Raw genomic sequence first — 26,967 nt, forward strand, 5'->3', positions numbered from 1 at the left:
TATTGCTTTGCCTTGCCTACCACATGCTTTACATATTTATTTACTCATGAATCTAAGCACATAAAGGACGGGATAGAGGTAGCAAAGAGAAAAAGGAATCAAACACCCTAGACTTCCTGTTTAGAAGCAGGACCTAAGCTGAGTTTGCCACTCCCGTTGCACCTAGGGTTCTGGATACAGATGTGTTTGACCCTTTTGCTAGTATACTGCTAGACTGGATGGTAAGTTAGTATGACACAATGCTGAAATTCACTGCGAGCACAGTGACATTGTAAAAGTTCTCTGAATGAAAAATAGTGCATCGAACCACCTAAATAGCCAAATGGGTAGAGAGCATTGCATTGGAGAAAAAAAAGAGAAAGAAAAGCAAATAAATATTAAGTCCCCATCACTAATTTCAATAAACCTCGTCTCCTTCCCATGAGAGGGATTTTCCCATAAACCAAAAGGCCCTGACCCCAAAGCCAAGGAGTCTCTCTCTCATGTCATGTCATGCAAGTAGCACCTAAGCTTTTAACCCCTCTCACTCCCCCTCACCCCACGACATTTGTTTCTCTTCGCCAGCTCATTAACATCCCCAAAAACACACAACGCCAACGCCAACACCAACCCCTCTCTCTCTCTTTCTCTCTCTTCTCTCACAACGTTTTCTCCACCAGATCTCCGGGAGTAACCCCCATAAAGATGCGTGCTTTTTCAGCCCTCTCTTTGGTCTAGACCTCTTATAAAATCTCCTCAGGCAACAACCATCTCTTTTCAACATTACCCATATGCTCCTTTTCTCTCCTTGATTCGATTTTTCTCTTCCTGGGGGTTTCTGGGTTCTCTTTTTAGAGGAAACCTAATAAGGCGGAGAGAGAGTGTGTGGGCGTCTGGGGTGTTTGTTAGAGAGAGAAATGGAGAACGGGGTAGAGAGAGAAAGTGGGCCGATGATGTTTAGCGAAGAGGAGTTGAGAGAGGTAAGCGGATTGAAGGAAGGAGGAGATTTTATAGAAGTGACATGTGGGTGTACCAGCCATAGATATGGTGATGCTGTTGGTAAACTTAGGGTTTTCTGTAATGGTGACCTTGAAATCACCTGTGAATGCACCCCTGGTTGCAATGAAGGTCTCTCTCTTTTTAGTCCTTTTTTCATCCTTTGGTTCTTTTTTTCTCCATCCTTTTCTTTTTCTTTTGATGCTGTTGGGGTTTTGATTTTTGTGCATGTTTAATGCGTGCTTTATTCAAGTTATGGTGCATTTGACGTTGATGGGTGTCGCTTTCTCTTATTTAATCTAGTTTTGGATGGTGTGAGAAGTGGATGATGGGGAAGCTTGTGATGCCTTCGTTTTGGTTTTCTTTTCACACAGTTTATGTGTATGTTGTTTTGTCTCAGTGACTTGGCTTTCTTTGGTTGTAGCACAACAAGGTGATGTTCATTTATTTTTTGGGACGCTCCATGAGTCTCTTTGTTGGTTAAAGATCTTATCTCTTAGTTTGTATCTTCAGAATAACACCTGCATTATCTTTTATGGTTGTGATTCTAAGGTCTTCGATTGAGTCTTTTCAGAATCTGGGTTTTCAAAGCTTCAGTTCTGTTTCTTGTCGCTGGACAGAGTAATTCTTTTTGAAGAAACATTTTAGCCTTGTGGGTTCTGCTTATGTTTCTAGTTCTTTCTGTTCTGATGGCATGTCATTGTAAAGTTTGGCTGGTGAGGGATGCTTTTGAGCATATTGATGCTTGGTGTTATGAGGACAGCTATGTTTCCAGGAGATGAACGTCTTCTTTTCGTGTGCATGTGTTTTTGTGTACAATGCTACTATGAGAAAGTAGTACGAATATGGCTTAAACAGTACATCTACGAGCTGGTATTCTATTATTTTAATACTTTAGCACATACCTACGAAGTGGAAATACTGCGTCAAATTTTATTTATCATTGAAATAGTGATATTGAGGAAATCAAGTTTGGCAGAAAGCTTTAACATTTGTTAACTTTTGCTGTTTGATCATTGATTAAATGTTACATATATTTCTCATCCAAAGGATGTTTAGTTGGGAGTAGATTGCATTGCATTGCATACCAATATGTTTGCATGTGAAGGAATCTTATGCCTGTAAGGAGGCTGTGTTTTGTTCATAAGAAAGAATACCCATGTCAAATGAAAAGAAAAAATGGTCATACACTTCAAACCTTGAAGGTAAACCATCATCTTGTGAATCCACCCCAACTTTGAGCCGAAAGTCAGGTGAATATTTTCTTTATGCCGTTGGTCATTTTGGGGCTTGTGAAAAGAACGCCCCATTTTGGTGGCGGGTCTATATAGTCAGGGTCTTACAACTAAATATAACTTAAACTGACTTAAGCTGTCTGTACTCTTAAATCTGCCTTTACTGTTTACTGGAGCCTTTCAGTGTCAGGTGCACAGAATAATCTCATTTTCCCTTGTTCCGATCGACCTGGTTCCTCTTTATTTTCCTAACAAATGTCAAAGCTTTCTTTCTTATTCCGTTTTCTAATTTTCTAATCGTGTGATGGTAATTTCAATGACTAGACAAGTTGACTCCTGCTGCATTTGAGAAGCATTCCGGAAGAGAGACAGCTAGAAAATGGAAAAATAATGTTTGGGTGATAGTTAATGGGGAGAAGGTTTCATTATCAAAGACAGCATTGCTGAAATACTACAACCAAGCATCCAAAAATGCCAATGGTGCTCATAGATCCCATAGTGGACGAGTTTGTCATCGTGATGAGTTTGTTCGCTGTAGCAGGTGTAACAAGGAGCGAAGATTTCGATTGCGGACGAAAGAGGAATGTCGGATTCACCATGATGCGTTAGCAGATGTGAACTGGAAATGTTCTGATCTTCAATATGACAGGTTTGTCTCCCCAATATTGATTATGTTCTTATTGGTTAAATTTTGGGTTTGTCATGTCCAAGACCGTTGCCTATTACATATTAAGGTATTAGTCATTGTAGAACATGCTTTCGGACTTAATTCTTTTTTTTCCCCTTAAAAATCCATTTCTTAAAAATTAAAATGTAATTTGCAGATAATGCATGAGGTAGAAAAGCACTTCTTGATCTCCAACTCTGATATATATTGAAATATAACTTTTTAAATTTGAAAATAATCCTCCATGATCTGTTGTTCCGGTTACTTCTTTATCATGAAACCTTTTCATGGGCTATAGCTCCATATATGGCTAGAGGCTAGAGGAAACTAATGATCAAATTCATTCTTTTCATATTAACTTTTGAACTTCTATTCACTGAACCTATTTCTTGTGTATCTGTATCATTTTGGCCCGTTCATATGGAGTTGTTTCTTTCTTCTGCTTAATAGCATTTAGTTGAAATGGATAGCATCTTTAACAGTGCATAAATATCTGTATGATTACAGCTTCTGAAACTTATCAATATTCTTTGCAATGTAGTAAGTACCAATACCCAGTTGATATTCACTTAAAATCTGTTGACTGAATGCTGAGAAACATAACGAGTAATTTTTGGTGAAGAACCTGGTACTGCACATGAAATATAGTCTTGGCCAAACTGCAGTGTTTCCTGATTATTCATCTTCTAGGTAATTTGACAACTATGCTTCATTTAATCCCCTGGCTTTGTGTAAAGCTGGATGCCATAATGAGATGTATCATATCTTACTGTTTCATCTATTGGAAACCGTTAATTTATGTCTATACGCTTGTATTAGAACCACCAGATAAGGAGTTTACAAGAAATGAATTGGACTTGATTGACTGCCCTTCAGATTATGGTCAAACACTTGACTATTTGGGGCATTACTCCATCATGTGAAAAGGTGACAGGTTATTTTTCGAAGTTCATAATAGTTGGATTGTGAGATAGATAGGTCTTGCTCAAAGAAGGGTTCTAGATGTCCGATGTTTGAGCAGTTCCAAACTTTTCCTGATATTTAAGACTTTCTTCAGTGGTACTAGTATCTTAAAAAAGCTGCCAGGTTTCTCACTTGGGTATCTTGCCTAAACTTTTGGCTCCAAAAGATGTTTTACTCACCTGTGTGAGTAGAAGCAATTGGTCTATAAGAATTAGCTATGTTTTCCTTGCATGCTGTTAAGTCCTACCGTTCTTGCTTTCCTGTCTGTTTGATTGTTGGTGCTTTGCTTACTCTGAACTTTTTGTGCCAAAAATGCTTTTAGTTGGCAAGTTAATGAAAATTATAATCTACCAGAATAAGCAGTCTTTGCTATGAATTGGCTGATGAAGTTGAAATGTTCCAGCTCTGTTTTGAGCTGTGTTCATCTTTTCTTTTTTGGATTTGAGTGGGGAGGGGTACAGAGTTCTGACAGTGTATACAGTTGTTCATTTTAATTCCATGATGTGCAGATTTGTAGAATTGCTTTTAATAGTTATGGTATGAAAGTGAATGGCTAGAAATGCTATTGTTAGTTATATGGTATGAAAGCAAATGCTGAGAGAGGACTTTCTTGATGTTGTTAAATCAGGATTTGATATGAATGTGTTAAACGTTTAGCACAGAAATTTAAGTCTAAATGATTCTTTTAAGTAGTTATAAGTGATGATATGCACGCTTTGCTTGCTTGCAAATGTAGAATATCTTCATAATCTGCTCTATGTATGGCAAGTTGGCAACATACTCTTTAGCTCATAATTATATTGTTTTCTCTATTTCAGAATAACATGTGATGATGATGAAGAGCGAGCAAGTCGCAGGGTATACAGGGGCTGCACCCGGTCTCCAACATGCAAGGGTTGTACCTCCTGTGTGTGCTTTGGGTGTGAAATCTGTCGGTTCTCTGATTGCAGTTGCCAAACTTGCATTGACTTCACTAGGAACGCGAAAGCTTGAGTCTTCAGTGCAGTGCTTGTGGGGTGGGTTTCTTTATTTGTTGCTTTAGTTGAGCCCATCCCCGACGGAAGAAGCCTTGGGAGACAATTCACTTTCATGTTAGACTTAAATTACCGCCAGTCCCTGAGTTCAGCATTCATGGTGCTCATTTGACTGGTTTAAAAACTTAAAATTAATTAAAATTTGATCACCAAAATGATGTTTGGTCAGTATTCCCATTTTTATGTTCTGCTACTGCGTTTCTTTCATCACAGTATTAAAATATAGTAACTCGACACAGATTCAATATAAACTCTGGACCGTAAGCCGACATTTCAGAGATTTTTTCTTTCTTTTGTTTGTTGGAAAAGAAAAAGAAAACAGAAAGGTAGAGTATTGCATCCGCCTATTTTGTCGAAATGACAGATGCTTAGTTAAGGAGCGCCTGGCAGTTTGATTTTCTGTCTTATCGACTGCGATGATGGATGATGCATCTTAAAACTTTAAAGCCTGGCAATTTGGCCTCAGATCCCATTCCCCCGGGTGCCCTGGTGATTGCACGTGATACGTAGACGCAGTAACTTCCAAGCCCAAGGTCCAATGTTTTCTCTTTTGGGGTAACAGCATTTTCCGCCTTACGTTGAAACTTGAAAGAGCCTGATCATTAATCATCACAAACATGCAATGCTCGTTGCTAACTTACATCGCCTATATTGCCTCAACTTAAATAGCAAACATTCAACAACAAATACACCAAAATTCAAGCAAATCTCTAAGGCCAGCGTCTCCCACTCAATCTCATTAACGATCTCTTCCGCCAGTAAAACGACCACGACCTCTATGATATGGTTTTTTCCCACGACTAGATGATGCACCCATGTTAAAATCCTGGGATGTTTCAAAGCTCCCTGCGACAAATTGTTGTAAATTACGGTCCCCATCTGCCGTTGGTCCTTTTGCCAACATACCTTGTACTGCACTTAGGAGTTGCTGGCCCTGCATGCCAACCCCAAATGTGATTTGGCTAAAGCCATGTTGACCTGCAATCCCCAACCAAGGTGCACAGGCTGGTCCAGCAAATAAATTTGCCTGGCCACCAGGTAAGACCACATTTGGAAGTGTACTCATACTAGGATCAAACTGCTGCTGCTGATATGGCATCATGGGTGGCATAGGCATTCCTGAGGTTGGCAAAGGATTAGGCTGCTGTTGATAATTCTGTGAGAGTAAAGGCATACCTTCTGCAGGAAACCTGTTGGGAAAAATAGCATTTTGTGGCTGATGGCCCAGCATCCCATTAGTCCAAACTCCATTTGAAGGTGTAATAAAACCACAAGACTGTGACATGACTGAAAATGGTGAAACAAAGCCAGATCCACCAACAAAATTTTGTTTTTCTATGACAGAGGATGAACAATTATGATTATCCAAAGATGCTGAAATTGAGGAAAATTTATGTTGGCTCTGATTAGGTGGAAGCTGACCCACAAGTGTTGGTGTCTGCTGGGCTGAATTTCTACCATTTTTCCAAGCTCCATCCCTACTTTTAACTTTCTTTTTATTGCATTTCCGGTTTCCCACTCTCCGGTCATTCATGCCTCTCTTTGTCATTTTCTGCATCCTCTTGTACTCAGCCTCTCTTTCATCATCTGAAAACTCAGTATCATCTGACAACTCTTCATCATTCTCACCAGATGCATCATACCCTTTCTTGTGAAGATTCTTGTCATTGAGAACATGATTAGCAAATTCTGGGACAAAAGAGATCAAAGTGCCTTCATGGATCCCAGCAGGGACTTCACTTTCCAAATTATATCGTACAACATAGAAGGGGTTTATTACAGGTCCAAAGATTTCATCCACCAACCCCAGTGGTGACCTGTTTATGGTTATCCAAAGAATAGAACCTTCATTCAGAGGGTTGTGCTGCTCTCTTCCTTCAACAATAACTTTGGTACCAATAATCTGCAATAGTGTAAGTAACATCATTAGACTGACCTAACTAGTATTATTTGCAACTGTAAGTCAATCTAGACCAGAGCTCCGAAAACAGGGATTTATGAGTGTTTAACGAAATTTGAGCAAAACTTTAAGGCATGGCCTTTGTATTTTGCAATAGAGGTTCTGACTTGAGCTTTCTATGAGCTTACCGACAAAACAACTCCAACAGGCAGCATCTTGTGATGGGGTTGCAGTGTGACCTCCAGTGGTGGAACTGGAGGGAGAACCTGCCAAATTTAACAGAGTTTATTCAGAATTAATATACAACAACAATAACTCCAGCATTAAACCACACAGGAAATTTAACTCCAGTGATAAAAATTTTAGTCGCGTTTTACAGGACTACAGAAAGCATGCAAGAGATGTCTCATCTAGACTTCTGAATAGTCAACAAGCAAGGACTAGAGTATGATGTTGAAATACCTGATCTCTGTCATGCAAGGATCAGAATGCCATACTTCATTACCTTCCTAATCAAACAGAATACATTCCATGGTGATACCACAGGAAAACTATTTCGTTCAGTTTTAATGAGTTAAAGATTACAACCAAAGTTATCAACATAAGGCCCCAGTGTTAAACAAGGCCAAATGTAAAATTACCACATGAAAATGAATGAGTGCAAAGAGTTGCTAATTGCTAAACTCGATAAATTTGAAGTGATATGACATGGTTTTGTATGTTGAACTTAATCTGCTTCCTTAGCAGTGCAAAAAAACAATTACTTTCAGCCAAAGCATGCCACAAGATCTTTGAACCACAAAAAGATCAATCAGGAAAATATAAAAGGAAATGATCTGAAAAGAAAATGAGACTACAGAATAATTTATATCTCATTATAGATTACTCCAAAAGACAACGAAGACAAATGCATGATTTGCAGCTAACAAACATAAAACAGAACAGCCTTTCAAAAAAAAAAAAACATAAAACAGAACAAACAGGGAAGAAATGCCGCCAGCAAAACCTAGATTAACATGTTACTGAGATGCAAAACCTAGAAATTTGCTTTCCTGAAACATTAAAGAATATGGTAGAAAAACAAAAAGTACTTCTGAAAAAAATATCATCAAAGCCACAATTTGTTACCTCAAGTTCATTCTTTGACCTGATAGGTCCTCTCATAGCACCAGCATCAGCATCCTCATCATCTACCTCATCAAATTCAATACCAAACCCACTGAGGATTTCCTCTGTTTCCTCCTCCTCCTCTTCATCATCATCAAGATTATCAGTTCCACCAACAGCCATTTCTCGATCAATACCTCCTATCTCACCTTCTTCAAGCTCACCTACCCCATCCACCTCTCTTTTGATCTCCACCTCCAAATTTTCTTTATTCTTCTCCTCCTCATCATCATCATTACTGCTGCTACTAGAAGATGATGACGACGATGAACTTTCACTCTCAGACTCCTGTGAACTACTACTACTCCCACTCTCTAATTTACCAACCAAACTAACCTTCCCCATCTCTTCCTCAATAGAAGAACTCAACTTCCCTTCTGGTTTTGACTCCTCTTCTTCCACCTTCACTGTACAACCAGACTCACCTCCAACCAGCTCAGACCCACAAACAATTGGCTTTAACCCATCAACATTAGGCCCAGACCCACTAACATGGGATTTCCCAAAGTTGTCTTCTTTAACAATCTCCATCCTCTTCTCAATATCCCCAAAGTTAATCTCTTCTGAACCAGTCCTATCTAAATTTGGGTTATCTTCAAACCACTCTTTTATAGAGTCAAAATCAAGAAAGGAATCGGCAAAGGATAAATCGTGGATTTTGGGGTCAAGAAAGTCAATAGGGTCTTTGTAGATTTTGAGTTTTGAAACTTGATTTGGGCCCTCTTCAGTGGAAGGTTCGGGGACAAAGCCTACCATCTCCAGAGGTAAAATTATGTAAGGTTGTGGAGAATGGAGGAGGAGTGGAAGAGAGAAAGAAGTAAAATGTCATAGCTGTATGAAAAACGGGGCGTTGCTTGGGTGAGGGTTCTCATAAACCCTAAGGCAGCAAGCGGTCGAGTATGATTAGGGTTTTGAGGTACAAGTAGAAAATATGAGGATTCTTAGGAGTAAAGTACCTATAAGTCCCTGTGTATTGCTGTGCAATTTCAATTCTTGTATTACCAATCATTCCATAAAACTGCTATATTATTTATTTAAAATTGAAAAGTACTCTTTATTTGGTTCACGAACCATCAAAATTTCTCATTTCCCTGACTTTAATGTCCATATTTTCTGTTCATAGAAAAAAGTGAAAAACTCACAACTAAATGAAAAGCCAGAATGTTTGGGTTCCATTCAATGAGCTTCTCAACTTCAATCCCAGAACCATTTTTTGTCCTTTTTTTTTATTATTTTGAAAAGCAAAATTAAAATTTCCGTTGTTGATAATGGTAAAAGGATGCAACAATCCTCAAAGAACATAAGTAAATTGGTTTAAATTTGTTGCAAAAGCATTCCAAATTTGAAACAATCAAGCAAAGCCAGTTAATTCACTTACTTAAAATGCAAACACCCACGGTAAACAAATGATGAGACACTCATGGATGGTTTGATTTATACAATAAAATGGAAGGAAAATGAAAAAAATTATTTTTCTGGAATAAAATAAGATAAGAGAATTAAATTGTCTTTCTATATTATTTTTAATATTTGATTGGTGAAAATAATTTTAGAGTAATACAAAGATAAAAACATCTTTTATTATAATTTATAAATTTTAATTTAAAATATTTAATTTTTTTGATAAGTGAATAAAAATTTTATTAAAATTTGAATATGATTATTTAATTTTATTTTATTTTTCTCTATTTTCACTTTGTGAAATATTAAAATTTTAATATGATTATTTATTTTATTCTCTATTTTCATACTAAACTATTTATAACTTATAATTTAAACTCTAATATAATTCTTTTATTTTATTAATATTTTAGAGAGGGCAAGAGAGAGGCCGATGAGGTGGGATGGGAATGAAAACGAGGAAAATGGAGGCTTTTATAAGTTAGGGTTAGGTTTTAACATATTTGGGATAGCAATTTCACAAAATTATCAAGGGTATTTTCTAAAATTTTTCAGCTTATTCCTTGATTCATAGAAAAACTATTACCGAGGGGGTCAATAATAGTCATTCGGATCTCTCTAAAAATGATAATTTCATGAAATGATCGTTCCGTGAACCAAATACAAATAAAAATGGAAGGGAGCACTCAAGACTTAGAAAGGAATGGAATTGCGATTTCCTCCTACCAAACATCACAAACACATGCAGTGCACAATCATCATTAACAGCCCGCCCCTATTTCTCTCTCTCTCCCCCTTCCATCCTTCCCTTTCTTTCCCTTCCGTCTTTCTCACCTTGATGAATCGTTTTTCCACCACCCAACATATAAACTACCTAATGTCGTTGAGTGGTCTTGCTCAAATTTTGAAGACCAAATTATTGGGTGAAAACATCTCACTTGAGAACAATACTAAATCAACTCATATGCTAGTGCACTAAGAGGAAAGCAAAAGTGAACAAAACACATAAAAATTTATGATTCGGGTTAGGTGTAGTTTTTATAAGATCATCAAATTTACATGGTTTTGGTAGATGGGAAGAGAAAAAACTAAATAGAAAAGAAGAGGTGGGTCGACTCCGCCTTAGCCCAACCACTAACAAGCTTTCCGCCTAACAGATTTGGATCAAACCCAATAACAATTGGGATATTTCCTAACCCATTGTTTTATCTATTTAATTTCAGATTTTTATGTAATTACATTAGAAAAGAGGGAAAGAATAAAAAATAAACTAATTAATTGAATAAATTTGGATAACAAACAGTCATTATTTCTAACCTCTTTATTAATTTAGCCTTTTCACCTAATTCGTTAACGAATATAGTTTTCCTAATTACAATTATTAGTAACAAGAAATGATCATTAATTTCAACGATAAATTTATTAATTCAGTTAAACTTAACACTTTTACCATCATTATTGAATTGATTACTTTATGTGTAGTTTTTCACTTCTTTAATTTTTTTTAATTAACAATTAAGTGTAAAGTGTGAATTGTATTAACAAAGTTCGGTTGAATAAATATTTTAATAAGTATATTAATTAACTTATAATTCAGAATTTAAATGATGTGAACCTATCATTTATGATTAATGTCATGAGAATAATAAAATTAATATTTAAACTAAACATCTATGATTTTTATTTGTATAATTGAGTTAGTCTTGATATTGCATACATTTCTTAACTAAAATTTGGGTGAATCTACGTGAACTTTTTATTTAATAATATCCACTTATAAGTCAACCAAAAATGTGTTACTTAAATCTAATTTCAATATGATTTCAATTTAATAATATTAATTAATAATAATAATAATAAAAACTTGCCACGGCAACATGCAACTTACCTGAGCTTTGCCTCTTACTTCCATTCCACTCTTAAGTCCAATCACAAGAACATTTCGTCTTACTTCTTAACATTCATTCCAGGGCATTTTTGAAAATTCTACTATCTAGCTATTTACAATTAGAGATGTTCATAGTCAAGGTAACTTGATACATTGAAAATCTAAGCTCGAATTGGAGCTCCATCTTCCATCTATTTTATATTGATCATTAAAATAATTATTTTTTAATTTAATGTTTAAATTATGATTAAATGTTTGAGCATTTTTTTCAATTAAAAATCAAACGTTTCATTTATAACAATAAAGAACTAAACGTTTTTCATTCTTTATAATTAAAGGTTAAGTTGACGGGTAAATGAAACGTGTATCACACACAACAAAAAATCATGTGAGCTGTTGACATGGTGTGTTAGAAAATGTTGCTGCCACATTTTATGGAAAAAATGTTGTTTTTTTTTTAAAAAAATTAAAAATCTAACTTTTTCATTTTCTTTTCAAATCCCACATCCTTCCCATCAAAATATACCAACTTCTTTTAAAGGAAAAAATGATTAAAGAATAACAAATTCCATCATGAAGCAACCAACTTCAAGCACAGATCAGATTATGGAAACACACTGAAAATCAAAGGAAGCGTAGAAAATTGTAGAAAAGCGGCAAAAACTTTAGCCTAAGAAGTGATCAAGAAAGCGGATTCAGAGGGGGAAAATATATCAAATGCATACCTGAGATAAATTACAAAGAGAAATAGTAAAGGAAATTTGGATAACGACTGATCGAGATACTAACTGAAAAGTTCATCGAATGCGTCCCACAAGAAGAAGAAGGAGAAAAAGACCCCTAAAAAGCGTAGAAGACGAGCAAAAGAGTTAGAAATAAGAAAGAAGCGTTAGAGGTGGAAGCCTGATTTGCAAGAGGTAGAAGTCGTTACGCATCACGTCATAATTTAAACCGTTTTAATTTGATAGAAAATATTTTTTTTACAAAACTATCTTTCCGTATTTTATACAACAAGTGAATGTTCACATCATACGTGTATCTAACACACTTCAAACACTTTTCACTTTAACCTTTAATAGTAAAAAATCGAAAATATTTTACCCTTGATTATTACAATTAAAAATTTAACTCTAAATTGATAAAAATTCAAAGATTTTGATCTCAAATCAAAAATTTAATCTTATTTTTTATATATTACTATTTTAAAAGTAAAAATAAATAAAAATAAAAAAATATAATATTATTTTCAAGTTCAGTCGAGCTCAAACCTCAGAGTTTATAGATTCGAGTCGGGCGAACACACTTACATTCACAAGCTGTAGAGATAATAAATAATAATGAATTTTTGAATGTTTCCTTTTTGAAATAATAATAAAGGATCTGGTTAAAGGCGATATTTATAAGTATTGATTAAGGATAATTAAAATATTATTTTTATTAAATTAAAAAAACACATTAATTATAAATGCATGACCTTTTTTTTAAGTTGTCCATACAACGATCTCTCTCGCCTGAATACATCGGGAGCAGGCAAACTACAAGGCAACAATCCCACAACTCAAATCTTACCAAGCTTTCTCGCCATCACCAACAAAAAGCTAACATCTTTGTGCGCCAACTCATTTCCCCCTTTAAAAGGGTTCATTTGGGGGATGTGACTCAGTTGACGTTCGCCGACCAGAATGAATGCGTAGTAATTAAAAAGTGTGGTAGCATGCATGGAGGAAAGAACGCGCACGGGCGGACGCGGATATTTAATTATTCACGGGGAAAGGAAGAGAAGAGAGAGCACATGCCTTTGAAAAGTCAAAGAGTTTGTGAACAGATAAACAGTAATTGCCGCAGTTTGTTGCAGTCAACTCCTCTCATTGAACAACAATATGTTTACACTCTTCACCTGCGTTGCCTTTGGAAGTCAGAAGTATGCCCCTAGTCAGCTGCTGCCCTCCGCAACTTTGCATTTAAAAAATTGTGGAGTTGACTTTTTTCCTTACCTAAGTTGCAACACCCAATTAGAAAAACAGAAGCTGACTTTCTCGTGGGTCAAATGGGATGGGCATACTAAATAAAAAATCACATAAGATAAGATCGATCAAGATTAGCTGTTTTCTCTGTTTCTTTTCTTTTTTCCCCTGGTAAAGAGGGAGGTCTGATAAACTTGAATTTTCACCTACACTATGGTAGCCGTACCCCACATGAATTAAGTTATGAGCTAAACCATTGCCCACAGCCCTTGATTCCTTCCAACAATGAGAAAACATGGAAATAAGAGCACCAAAATCAATCAAACTTGGGTCCATACAACTTGCAAAGAGTCACTTTCCAACAGCGCGAAGTGTAGCCAAGATCATGAACAAAAGAATAGCCGCTGGTTCCACATGAAGAGCGGACCTATCAATATAAGTGCTTTGCATGTAGACAGGGCAAGTAATCCATAGCGTTAGCACCCAAAATCCAAATGCTCTCGAACCAACACTTCCCTCTCTTGTGTGAAGATGATTCAACATTCTCTCGTGCAGCTTTAACTATTTATGATGAATTAATTATGACATGAAATAGAATCAACTGTAAAGTCTAAATTCAAAAGTTTTCATGCATGTTGTTATCTTTGGTTATGAAAAGACCAATGAGATATGGAAGTGTAGTGCATTATTATTATCATTTGTTGATGAAAGTTCATCAATTACTTATTTACTAATTATGCATGTGATGAAAAGGCACATTGCCAAAATACTAAATTTTCTAAAGTCATGTTGATCACTTAGCTTATTCAAAGTAGGTAAAACTTAGGTGAATAAAAATCCTATTGTTTTTAGGCGTGAGATTACATTTGCCAAATGTATGATATACACAGATTACGAAGCTGTATCGGTACTTTGGACAGGCTATCCAGCTGGAGTCCAATTAGTTCAACCAAAGGGACAGTCAACCTAAAGCCATTGCTTAAACCATGGATACACTTTTCTTAGCCCTCAAGGACAGATGAACCCACTGAATCAGAGGACAAGAAACCTAATTAAGTAGGGGGACCAAGCCACGAAGCCGAGCCAATAAATATTGAAAGCTGTAAATTATAGCATAGCATGGCGCTGTCATTACCTGTAGAATTTAATTTGGAGTTTGTCCTGTCCCCTTTGCCATGCAAGGTTAATATATATAGAGCTTTAAATTTTCACTCCAGAAAAAGAAAGGAAAACGCCCTTTATTCCTCTGTTGCTTTTCACATGCAGCTTATTTAATTTTGTACAGCGGTCGTACAGCTTTATATCATTATGCATTTTCTTCAAAAAAATAAAAACTAAATACAAATTTTTGAGAGAAATGTGAGCTAGCATGGTGTGACCTAACGTCCAAACCAACAGCATTCACCTTTCACCAGCCGCATGTATTTAATGGTTTTTGACTAAGGCTTGGTTCACGTGAAGATTGTGAATTTAAATTAAAAAGAAAAGGAGCATTAACGAGTGCTTAGGATATTGTCGGTTAACATTTTTGCATGGATAGGAATTGCACTTGCTCAGACTGAGATCCAAAAATTCTTAATCCAAGTTAACGGGCGACTGATCTAAACATTTAACATTAACAATTAATCAGAGTGATTAGTTAAGATGTTAATTTATATTAAAGGTATTTTGTTAACATTTCTGGTTCCACTGGATCGCCAAAGTTCCTGACCATTACGGCTCAGTTCCCGGTATGGCAGGGCAGAACGATGGTCGGCTCGATCGACCAACACCTTGTGTTTACTGAAATTTGCAACCTTACGATTTTCAGCAACCCATTAATTTGTAGAGCCACTGTCAAACTCTTCCTTGGACGATATACGGCCTGCACAAGAAAGCAATCGAGGTAAGATATAGGTCCAGAGCAGGCAGCTCTAAAATTTGCCATATATCGCCAATCAATGGTTTAGATGGTTTATTTGATTCTGCTTTCTCAAGTGATTGACAAACTCATGGTAGCTCCCAATTACTTCGAAGCAGACCAGTTCCAACCACAGCATCCGTATCTACTCTCCGCTTCTTAATTCGATGGGCAAAACAGTTATGGAGAAAAGCCACTCAACACGATAAGTTAACAGCCAGCTGAAACATTTTACACCAACACTACAATAACGTAAGCTCATTTTATGTTTTCACAATACACACAATAAGAACTTCTAAATACCACATAGCTACTTCTGTAACAAACCCGTCCTTTTCATTTAAGTTGTCAACCACCCTTCTTTTTTTTTCCATTGAAAGCCATCAGTCTTGAGCTGATCTTTAAAGGTATAAAGGCAGTACAAATTTATGGTGATCGTCAGAGTGTCAGATCTATTATCTATGCATTGTCCAGTTTTTAATTACTACTATGGCTCTTTGTTTATAGACCATAATTTATGGTGGCTCTTACTATTTTTCATTTTTCTTTTCTTCCCTTACGGCCCTTCGCCCTCGTTTTTCATTCTTCCATTGAAGCAACCGGAACAGAACTTCTGTTACAGAAGCAAGTCGCTAGATTAAACCCATTACAGAGTCAAATGGAAGAAAAAAAGTGGAAAAAAATGAAAAAGGAAGAAAAAATGCAAAACTGAAGGCTGTTAAATGTAAATGAGAATGAGGACATCACTCCTTAAACTAATTATTAAAGAATGGAAATCATACATATTACGGATTCCAGCTAAATTTACTGTTAGACCTTGCAAAAAGATGCAAATGCAAAAACAGATACACTAGTAGGATCCCATGAATTCAACGGTAAGATCGAAGAATTGCTCCACAAAAAGTACATATAATTGCTCTCCAAGATTTCCAATAAAAAGGCACATAGCAAAACCTTGTAGAAGTTTTCATATCAGCTACACTAGCTCCCCCACCGCACCGCGAGCAAAACCCCGCCGCCGGTTTACTTCTGCTCACTTTCCTTGTCTGATCAACGAGAAAGCAGAAACATACCATGATTTTTGCTTCTTTTTTCTAGCTTTTCAGACGGATATTTTCTGGAGTGCTGATTTGCTAGACAGCTAGCCGAGGCTGCGAATCTCGGTGTCTTATGAATATTGGTTAGAAGAACTCTAGTAGTTTGTTGTTGAGAGAAAAGGTTAAAGGCAGTCATATATATATATATATATGTGCATGAGAGGGAGGTTTCAAAGCCGAGCAACTTGAGGTTGCCATCTCTTTGGAGTCTGACCATTTCATTCACGAAGAATGGGGGGAGAGTAACTCCATGTTTAAGTGTCAAACGATAGCCATGTGGGTTTCCGACACCTGTAGAGTAGCTGGCTCTAGGCCGTACACGTAGAGAGAAGGACACGATTGGGAGAAGTGGTTCCAATTACTGGGGCCAGCAAAAGTCCAGCCGGTTTGGTTGAATTGGCAACGGGTGTTGTCGCTGTTGATTTAATGTAAGTGTTTGTTGCAAAGGTATTTAAGCATGCGAAGAAAAAGTTTGGAAAATTAGTCTTAGCAGCTTAGTGGCATATGCTGTGTTTCCGGGTTGTGACCAGATTCAGCCAAACATTACATGCATTAAATTATCGAAAGCGATTAGATTAATTATTTAATTTTTATTTTAAAAAATGAGAATATTTTTTGTTAAGATATAAAGATTTACCTTTTTTAATATGTACATAAGAAACTTCCTCTCAAATTAAAATATACAATTTTTACATACCAAATTTTTAATCCTTCAAAAAAAAAATTTAACCAACTCAAAAGATATTACATATTTTTCCTCTCATTTGTTTTACTTTAGTTAAGTATATGATCTTGTTTGGATAGCAAATTCATTATTATATGTTTTCCATTCAAAGAATTTCCATCTAATTTAAAAGATTAAAAGATAGTATATCAAAAATAAATATATTTGTTATGAATAAATATGTGAATGTCCATTATATTATGACTCAAGAAGTACAGATTAAGTCAAACAGCCTAAAAGGTAAGATACGAGAAATGTCATATGATTTGAACTTTTAGATAGAATTAGATTAGGACTATGATTCAAAGGATTGTTAACGTATAAATAGACACTTTTACTTCATTTGTAGATATATACTTGAATAAGATCTTCTTACTTCCTCTAAATACTTTATCTTATATTTCTCTTATAGTTGTTCTTTTAAGATTTATTTCATAGCACGTTATCAGTACGATCCTCTTTGATCTCTTAAGTTTTGGAATTATTATTTTTTCATTATCTTCAAGCTTCAAAAGGATTTCAATTATTCGGTTTTGATTTATAGTTTTAGCAAATCAGGTAAGTGTTCCTATTATTTTGTTTTCATCATCTCTGAGCTTTAAAAGGATTTCAATGATTGGTCTTTAATTTTTGGTTGTAACAAATCAAGTAAGTGACTTGATATTTCTTTAATATTTTCATTCTCTAAAAATCAACCTTGACATGAATTTTGATATCATATAGTATAAATTATATTCTGTCATTTGATTGGAAAGTGAATTTACTATTATATAGTTATTAATGAAAAATCATAATGTTTATTCTCTGAAATGAATGTGACAAACGAGCTACAAATAAAAAATTATAAATTTATCCATTTCCTGAAGTGAATGCAACATCATTTAATAATTATGGTCATGGTCATGAATCTATCTATTCCCTGAAGTGAATGCCACATCATTTAATAATTATGATCATGGATATGGAAGAGGTTGTTATAATAATTTACACTATCACTATTTTAATTCTAAAATAATTTTACCACCAAAAGTGAATGGATAATTTTATCACCAGAAGTGGATAAATGTTGCAACCCACTAACTTACCAGAAGGGAATAACCCATTGAAAAAATGAATGAATACTTTTAACCCACCAAAAGTGGATGAATAATGAAAAGATAAAAAAAAAAAGAAAAAAAAGAGGAATATAGAAAACATATTATCATTGATGTGGCATGAAAGACTATTGGTTACGTACGTGTTGTACATCTTGAATTGTATCAAGTATCACCGAAAACTATAACATCTTGTGATGATTTTAATCATGGCCAAGTTGATATAGCACATCAAGCTATTTATCCATCCTGAAAGAGGAATTGATTATATAATTGGTAACGGAAATATTCATGGTTGATTTTTTTGTCCTGTAAAAAGAATTGATCATTTAATTGGTAATGGGAATATCCAAGAATGAACTTAATAGTACTTGGTATATTTTAGTATTACTATATTATAAAGATACTTTAGTATGTTTTCATTATATTTAAATGATATGTTCTTATTATGTGTTTTAATTCTATATTTAATATTCTTTTATGACAACTTGCAAGTTTCTTATTATATATATCTTATTTTACTGAAAAAAAAATGGATATTCATATTGTTGGATCCAAGATCTATGATGTAAATATATTTCTAGCAGACATTGCTATAACACACACTATATTTAAAGACAAGAAATATTTTTCCTACTTGACAACAAAAAAAAAAAAAGAGCCAAAGTCAATTCAATATCTAGTAGTACAAGATTAATTGAAGGCTCTTGAAAAGTTAATATTTTACTACCTTGAAGAATAAAGTAATAAAGGATATATTATTTTCTATTAAGTCTCAAAGAAGTTTATTAAGTTTTAAAGATATTCGTTTGAATAGATATTATATTGAGACAACAATTGAAAGAGACACTTAATACCTCTATATTACATCTATTATCTCAATTAGAAAGTGCGTGTTGAAAAAAAATTACTTGTTTTATTCTCATAATTAAACTACACAAATGTTAGAATAATTGAAACTCATAGTAAATCAGAAGTTTTCAAATGATATTAATGTTTGGCATGGTCAGTTTGACCATCCCAGATCAATAATGATGTAAAAAAAATGATTGAAAATTTATATGATCATTCATTGAAAAACTAGAAGATTTTTCAATCTAATGAATTGTATGTGTTGCTTGCTCTGAAGGTAAATAAATTATAAGGCTATCACCAGCAAAAGTTGGGACTGAGTTTTCTACAGTTTTGAATAATATTCAAGGTTATATATGGATTCATACATCCATCATATGAACCATTCAGATATTTTACGATTTTAATTGATGCATTGACTAGATGGTCACATGTGTGCTTATTATCAACTTGCAATTTGGCATTTGCAACGATTCATTTGCAAGTACATTTTCCTAGTTATATAATTAAGATTATTTGTCTTGACAATACTAGTGAATTTACATCTTAAGCCTTTAATATTACATATTAGTTGGAATAATTATTGAACAGTCTCTTGCTTATGCTTGTACACAAAATGGTCTAGTAGAATTATTTATTAAACACTTTCAACTGATTGCAAGGCCATTACTTATAAAATTCAAACTCCCAATGTCTACTTGGGGGCATGCCATTTTGGATGTAGCAGCATTTGTATGCATCAGGCCAAACAAGTTATTATAAATTCTCCTTATACAATTGGTTTATTGTCAAGAATCAAATATTTTCCATTTAAGAGTTTTTGGATTTGTGGTATATGTTTTAATTGTTCCATCACAATGCACAGATGGGTCCTCAAAGGAGGTTATGAATATATATTGGATACGAATCTCCATTTGTAATTAAATATTTAGAATTATCAATAGGAGATTTATTCATGACAAAGTTTGTTAATTGTCATATTGATGAAACAGTTTTTCAAACATTAGGGGGAGAAAAATAAGCAGTTGTAAAAGAAAGAAAATTTTTTAGAATGAATTATCATTATCTAGTTTTGATATTCGCACAAATCAATATGAACTTGAAGTTCAAAAGATAATTCTTTTGCAAAATATAATAAATCAGTTGCTAGACGTATTTACTGACCTAAAGGGAATAACTAAATCTTATATACCAGCTGCAAATGCTCCTATTAACATTAATGTCCCTGTAGGGCAAAGCACGACAGAAGCATGGAGACCAATCAGTTTCAAAGATAAAATCCTCGAAAAGAAAAAGAGCAAATATTTAAGATGGTTAGAAAGAGGAAGTAGAAACTCTAGAAGAGACCCTTGACATAATTGATAACCATTCCAGAAGAAATTCAAGTACTTGAAATTAGTGAAAATAAATATATCTCAATAAATTATGTCATGATCAGAAAAGATAAAACCGATAAATAAATGTCGATGATATTTTGTGTATAATATAGAGGTTAATAATATGAAAGAAAAACGAGGATTTTGAACTTATATTTATTGAAGAATGTAAACATAGAAATAATTGGCCAATGTGAAAAGATGCAATCTTAGTGGAATTAAATTTGATAACAAAGTGTGAAGTTTTTGGACCTGTCGTCCGTACACCAAATGGTGTAAAACTAGTGAGATAAAAATGAGTATTTGTGTAAAAACAAAATGAGAAAAATGAGATTATGAGATATAAAGTACGGCTTGTCGCACAAGGTTTTACCCAAAGATCCGGTATTAAATATTAAGAGATATATTCTCTGTGGTATATATAATTACAATTCTATTTTAACTAGTCTAGCAATATATGAGAAGATTAAAATGTGTTTAATGAATGTAGCTGCAGTCTATTTATATGGCTCATTTGATATCAATGTCTATGTGAAAACCCTGAAGGATTTAAGTTGCCTGAAGCACAAAATTTGAATTCTAGAGAAATTTATTCGATTAAATTAAATAAATCTTTATATCAATTAAAGCAATCTAGACACATGGTATAATCGCCTTAGTGCATATTTGTTGAAAGAAAGCTATAGAAATAATCCTATATGCCCATGCATTTTATAAAAGGGTTTAGATATGAATTTATTATAATTGTTGTTTATGTTGATGACTTGAATATTATTGGAACTCTTGAAGAGTTATCAAAAGCCGTGGATTACTTAAAGAGAGAATTTGATATGAAAGACCTTGAAAAAATAAATTTTTGTTTGGGTTTTTAGATTGAACACTTGGCAGATGAAATTTTTGTCCATCAATCTAATTATATAGCAAAAGTGCTAAAACAATTTTATATGGAGAAAGCATATCCATTGAGTTCACCAATAGTTGTAAGGTCACTAGATGTGAAAAAAAAAGACCTTTTTGACCTCGTGAGGATAATGAAGAACTTCTTGGTTCTGAAATACCATATCTTAGTGCAATTGGAGCACTAATGTATCTTGCTAGCAATACATGATTTGATATATCAATTGCTGTGAATTTATTAGCAATATATAGTTCTTCTCCAACTCGAAGACATTGGAATTGAATTAAACATATACTTTGATATTTATGGGAAACAATGAATATAGGCTTATATTATTCAAATGCATCAAAATAAAATTTAATTAGTTATGCAAATACAGGATATGTATCATATCCACACAAAGCTTGATCCTAGATAGGTTACTTGTTCACATATGGAGGTACTTCTATTTCATGGTGTTCTGTAAAACAAACTATAGTTGTTACTTCTTCTAACCATGCAAAAATTTTAGCAATTCATGAGGCAAGTCGTGAATGTATCTAGTTACGCTCTGTAACTCACTATATTCAAGAAACGTGTAATTTGCTAACCAAGAAAGAAATTCCAACAACGTTATATGAGGATAATATTGCTTGCATAACACAGTTAAAGGAAGAATATATTAAAGGCGATTGAACAAAACACATAGTTTGTCAAAATTCTTCTTCACTCATGATCTTCAAGAAAATGGTGAAATTAGTGTTCAACAAATTCAGTCAAGTGACAGTCTAACAGATTTGTTTATCAAAGCCCTTCTTACTGCAACATTTGAAAAGTTTGTATAAAAGATTGGAATGCATCATTTTAAAGAATTCTATAATGTAGTCATCAAGGGGAGTAAAATACGCACTGTACTCTTTTCCTTTATCAAAGTTATTTTTACTGGGTTTTTCTTGATAAGATTTTCAATGAGGCAGTATTTCAAAAGCTTATTCTTGAAAAGAATTATGTACTCTTTAAACTTCACTCGAATTTTTTTTCATGAGGTTTTTTACTAGTAAGGTTTTAACGAGGCATATTCTTAATACAATAGACATTCAAGGGAGAATGTTATGAATAAATATGTGAATGTCTATTATATTATGACCCAAGAAGTATAGACCAAGTCAAACAGCCTAAAAGGTAAGATACAAGAAATATAATATGATTTGAACTCTTAGATAAAATTAGATTAGGACTATGATTCAAGGGGTTGTTAGCCTATAAATAGACCCATTCATTTCATTTGTAGATATATACTTGAATAAGATTTTCTTACTCCCTCTAAATACTTTCTTTCTTTCTAAATACTTTTTCTTATATTTCTCTTATAGTCGTTCTTTTAAGATTTATTTCATAGCAATATTTTTATTATTCGTTTATTTATTTTTATTTTTGAAAAGTTGAAGCAATGTTTCATTAATATAGAGGCTTTGCAAAACACTACCAGATTGTGGCAGGTAATGGTGATTTGTTTATTGATTTGATTCAATATAACTTATTTAAGAAATAAAATATGAGTATTTCATAAATCACATGTTAATAAAAAATGGTGCTATTGGATCTCTTAATTGGATATTAACACTCCCCTTTAACAATTTATAATTATAATTTTCTAAATTACCCTCAAATTAATAATTTTTTTTATTTAAGTCAACTTTTAATTAAGTATAATATTATTTATCTATTCACACTCTTAGTGTAGTAACGTGTGGATCCGGGAACCCGACCGCCAGACGAGAGTGAAAACTCTAAAAAATTAAGAGTCGCCACCAATCTTTTTTACTGGTGCGATTGGCCACCTATTGACTCGATTCTAATCGATGAAATCTTAAATTAATTTTAAGCCCACCGAAAATATCTTTAAACTGGTCTACATATTTCTAGATCTAAGTTCGGGAGTACAGTTACGCCTGGGGAAGGATTAGCACCCCCGGGAAGCCCGTTCCATGAACAGTACCATTTTTAGATTATCCTATTAGGTTTTAATTTTTAATTTCACTATATTTCTTTAGTTATTATTCTCTTATTTTATCTCCTATTTAACCTAAAATGGAATGCGAATGGGAGGCAAGATGAGATGCATGGAGTGAGATAAAAATATCAGACAAATAACCTTTTATTAAGGACGTTCTCCCGAATCCGCCCATCGTACTGGTGGGATCCGGGGTGTTCTCTCACCTAGGGAAGTATTCGAGAAATTCGCCTTTGTAAATTTGACGAATAAATCCCATCATCGGGGTCATCGTACGTTTTCTTTTACAATCAATATTTTCATGAATAATAAACCTAATTCGGGCGAAAGACTTTTATTAAAGATGTTTCTCGAGCCCTCCCATCATACTGGTGGGACCTGAGGATACCTTTTCACCTAGAGAACTTTTCAAGAAATATCCGCTTTCGCAAGATCCTCAAGAGATCCCATCATTGGGGCTTAAACTCGGAAACAGAAATATTTATATGCAATGATATGCATGATGCAATATATATGCTATGCTAATACAATTATCTATTTTTTGGTCATTTATTATTATTTAATTATTATTTTTATTTTATTTTTTTATTATCATATTTTTCTATTTTTCCTATTACTATTTTTTGTAAGCAATCTTTTATTCAAACCTAATGCCTAAAATTTATATCTATATTTAATTCCATTTTTTTTTTTACTTTCTATCTCATTTCTTTTACATAACATTTTATTAATCTATAGTTTATACCACTAGATATTTAATGTTTAATTTTTAAATTATTTATTGTTTTGGAATTTCCTTGATAGTTTATACTACTTGTCTATTTATTTGATGTCATGGGTTTTACCTTTTCATACATTTATTATATATATACATTTGAATTATCATTATTATTTTTTTTATTTTTTATTTTTTATCTATTATTTATTTATTATGTTTTTGAATGATTTTGTGTTGTTAATTTTTTTATTTATAAAAATTTCAGGATCTCGAAATCGAGGCTCTCCCATCTTACTGGTGGAGCCTTAATTCAGATTCCGAACCTAGGGAAAATGGGCCCAGGTTGCGACTTCTCGCATCCCGACCGACCATCCCATCATCGGTTTATTATACTTATAGTTAATGTCATTATATCTTTATTTTATTATTTATTATTATTTATTTATTTTTTATGTTTTATGTATATATATATATATTTTTTAAGAATTATTTATATTTGTAGTAAATATTCTCCTAAGCTTACGTTCTTCGTATAACTAAACTTTTTCTAAAATGTTTTTTCTTTTATCATTTTTATATATATTTTGTTATCCTTATTTTTGCATTATTCTATTTTTTAATAATTTTATGACCCTAAGAATATTATCTAAGAGATTTTAGAATATTATCCTAGGATAGTTTAAAATTAATCCTGCATCATTAATGCTTAAGCTAAGTAGATAAGATTAAATTCTAAACAAACAATATCACAACAGCCCAGGTAGCCCAAATCACCACAAATCAGTTTGGCAAAGGAATGAGATTTTTACCTGACTGGGCTAAACTGGCCTAAATAGCTGGCCTGACCCGTGGTCCCTCCAAAGCCCACTGTCCAGTCTCCTTGTCCAGTAGCCCACAAGTGCCAAAACTACGCCGTTTTGATCACCACTCTACCTTCCCCAAAACGACGCCGTTTCACTTTAAAACCTAGGTATAAAATCCCATTTTCTTTCTTTTCTTCCCATTTCTTCCCCTCACTTTCTCTCTCTAGTCGCCGGACCTTCCTCATTCTCTCTAAAAAAAAATCTCACTTTTCTTCTCTCTTTTCTCTCTCATTAACTCTTTTTTCACCGACCACCGCCAGAGACCGGCAACACCCCAATCGACGGCTGTTACTCCCCAACGGTCGGCTCTCCCCAACCGACGGCGTCACTCCCCCAACGATTGGCTCTCCCCAATCGACGGTTGCTGCTCCCCAACGGTCGACTCTCCAACCGACAGCGTTGCTCAAATCGACTTTCCCCAATCGACGGCGTTGCTCCCCAACGGTCGGCTCTCCCCAACCGGTGGTTGCTGCTCCCCAACGGTCGGCTCTCTAACCGGCGACGTCGCTCAAATAGGCTTTCCCCAACCGGCGACAACCCAAAACTTCCTGATCTCTCCCAAACGGAAGCCCAAAAACCCTTAAAAATCTCTCTTCCAACCGACAGCAAGAGCCCCAATTCTCACTGCACACACATTTTTTGGGTATTGTTTGATATATTTTTTTGATTTTTTTGTGGATTGTTTTTGGCTGTTAGAGAACTAGGATTTTTTGGTTGCTGCTTGTTGCTATGGTTTTTGCAGGTTGTTTGTTTGTCGATTGCTCATCTTTTTGATTGCTACAGTGGGGCTTTATACACTCGACTTTTTGGTCGAGTGTAGTGCCTCCACTACCCTGCCAGACGCGAATTTTTCGCGTCTGGCAAGGTGAGGGAGGTGCCTGGCAGGGTGCGTCCGCACCCTGCCGTCGTACCCCTCTCCCCTTTTTTTTCTTTTTTTTTTATTTTACTTGCTGTTCATTTTTTCATTTATTTTTAATTAATAAAATTTATTATTATTTTCCTTTTTTATAGTGTCTACACATAGTTAATCTCAATTATTCTCACCTTTTGCTTGCGCATTATATTCCTTGTGACTCTTTATTGCTTTCTTTTTTTTCCAGTTCAATTCATTAATTTCAGATGAATCTAACAATGGAGCATCAACAAATTGATGATAAAAACATGAACTTCAATGAAATCTGTTGCCCAAATGGCAAAAATAATGAAAATAGCTTGGAATTAGAGTTAAATTCTTATCTTGGCATGCTTTTTTCTAGTATGTTCTTTTTTTCTTTGTTTAAATATTTTTTTATTTAAAAAATTCTACTCAACATAAACTTTTTTTTTTCAAATTTATTTATCTAAATAGTTGTTTCGTATTTGTTTTAGTTGAGAGGTACAAAGTTTAAGTTGAGTAGCAAATTGATGGAATAAAGAGGGAGTAAATACAGAAGATTATTGTGAATCTTTAAATAAAGAAAATTGACCCAAATTATGTGTGATAAGATTGTCAAATGATAAATAAGTAGGAGTTAAATTCTTATCTTGGCATGCTTTCTTCTTGTATGTTCTGTTTTTCTTTGTTTAAATAATTTTTTATTTTTCTATTTTAAAAATTTTGCTGAACATAAACTTTTTTCCAAATTTATTTTTCTAAATAGTTGTTTTGTATTTGTTTTAGTTGAGATAAAAAGGAAGAAGAACATACTAGAAGAAAGTATGTCTAGATAAGAATTTAACTCCAATGTTAAGCTATTTTCGACATTAGGGCAAAAGATTTCATTGAATTTCATGTTTTCATCATCAATTTATTGCTACTCCATTGTTAGATTCATCAAAAATTAATGAATTGAACCTACCGAGAAGAAAGAAAGCAATGAAAGTCACAAGAAATATAAAAAGCTATAGAGAGTTAAAGGGTGCGTAAACAAAAGGTGAGAGTAATTGAGATTAATGAGGAGCATGAATAGATAAATAGTAATATAATTAATTGGAATTTGATTTGAATAAAAAATTATTTAAGTGAGGCTAATTTAGAAAATTATAATTATAAGTTGTTAATGGGAAGTGTTAATAGACAATGAAGAGTACTAATAGCACCACCCGTTAATAAAATATTTAAAATTATTAATTTATTAACATGTTAAAACGTGGTTCTTTTTATTTTTGATACGAAGTGATATTTGATTTTTATGTGCATGATGATTTGTAATCTTGATTGATTACTAATAACTAAGTAAAAGAATCTCAAATCATCAATGATAATATTATTATAATAA

The 26,967-nt window shown here is 33.8% G+C and overlaps 3 protein-coding genes across 3 annotated transcripts; 1 reads left to right on the forward strand and 2 right to left on the reverse strand.

Annotated features, from left to right (window-relative positions):
• The first annotated feature begins 448 nt into the window (after positions 1 to 448).
• On the forward strand, positions 449 to 5,045 carry ULT2 (Developmental regulator, ULTRAPETALA). Its single transcript, XM_007043445.3, has 3 exons — positions 449 to 1,107; positions 2,535 to 2,859; positions 4,659 to 5,045. Exons 1-3 carry the CDS (start codon positions 897 to 899, stop codon positions 4,831 to 4,833), a joined length of 711 nt encoding a protein of 236 aa, XP_007043507.1. The 5' UTR covers positions 449 to 896; the 3' UTR covers positions 4,834 to 5,045.
• Positions 5,046 to 5,962: 917 nt separating this feature from the next.
• LOC18608648 (uncharacterized) lies at positions 5,963 to 8,873 on the reverse strand. Its single transcript, XM_018115719.2, is given in 4 exon segments — positions 5,963 to 6,205; positions 6,208 to 6,777; positions 6,963 to 7,040; positions 7,903 to 8,873. Coding segments are annotated over 4 exon segments (1,539 nt in total). The 5' UTR covers positions 8,698 to 8,873; the 3' UTR covers positions 5,963 to 6,109.
• Positions 8,874 to 15,837: 6,964 nt separating this feature from the next.
• LOC108660583 (uncharacterized) lies at positions 15,838 to 16,449 on the reverse strand. The gene has a single exon (XM_018114741.2). It carries the CDS (start codon positions 16,168 to 16,170, stop codon positions 15,964 to 15,966), a length of 207 nt encoding a protein of 68 aa, XP_017970230.1. The 5' UTR covers positions 16,171 to 16,449; the 3' UTR covers positions 15,838 to 15,963.
• Positions 16,450 to 26,967: the final 10,518 nt, after the last annotated feature.

Source organism: Theobroma cacao, chromosome 2, assembly GCF_053813885.1.
Source record: "Theobroma cacao isolate CCN51 chromosome 2, ASM5381388v1, whole genome shotgun sequence".
NCBI lineage: Eukaryota > Viridiplantae > Streptophyta > Magnoliopsida > Malvales > Malvaceae > Theobroma > Theobroma cacao.

Bases quoted from the DNA above. Each gene is read 5' to 3' on its own strand.
- ULT2 (XM_007043445.3), top strand. From the start codon at position 897: ATGGAGAACGGGGTAGAGAGAGAAAGTGGGCCGATGATGTTTAGCGAA. The intron at 1,108-2,534 runs GTCTCTCTCTTT...TTCAATGACTAG, and splicing joins CACCCCTGGTTGCAATGAAG to ACAAGTTGACTCCTGCTGCA. The intron at 2,860-4,658 runs GTTTGTCTCCCC...TCTCTATTTCAG, and splicing joins TCTGATCTTCAATATGACAG to AATAACATGTGATGATGATG.
- LOC108660583 (XM_018114741.2), bottom strand. From the start codon at position 16,170: ATGGTATGTTTCTGCTTTCTCGTTGATCAGACAAGGAAAGTGAGCAGA.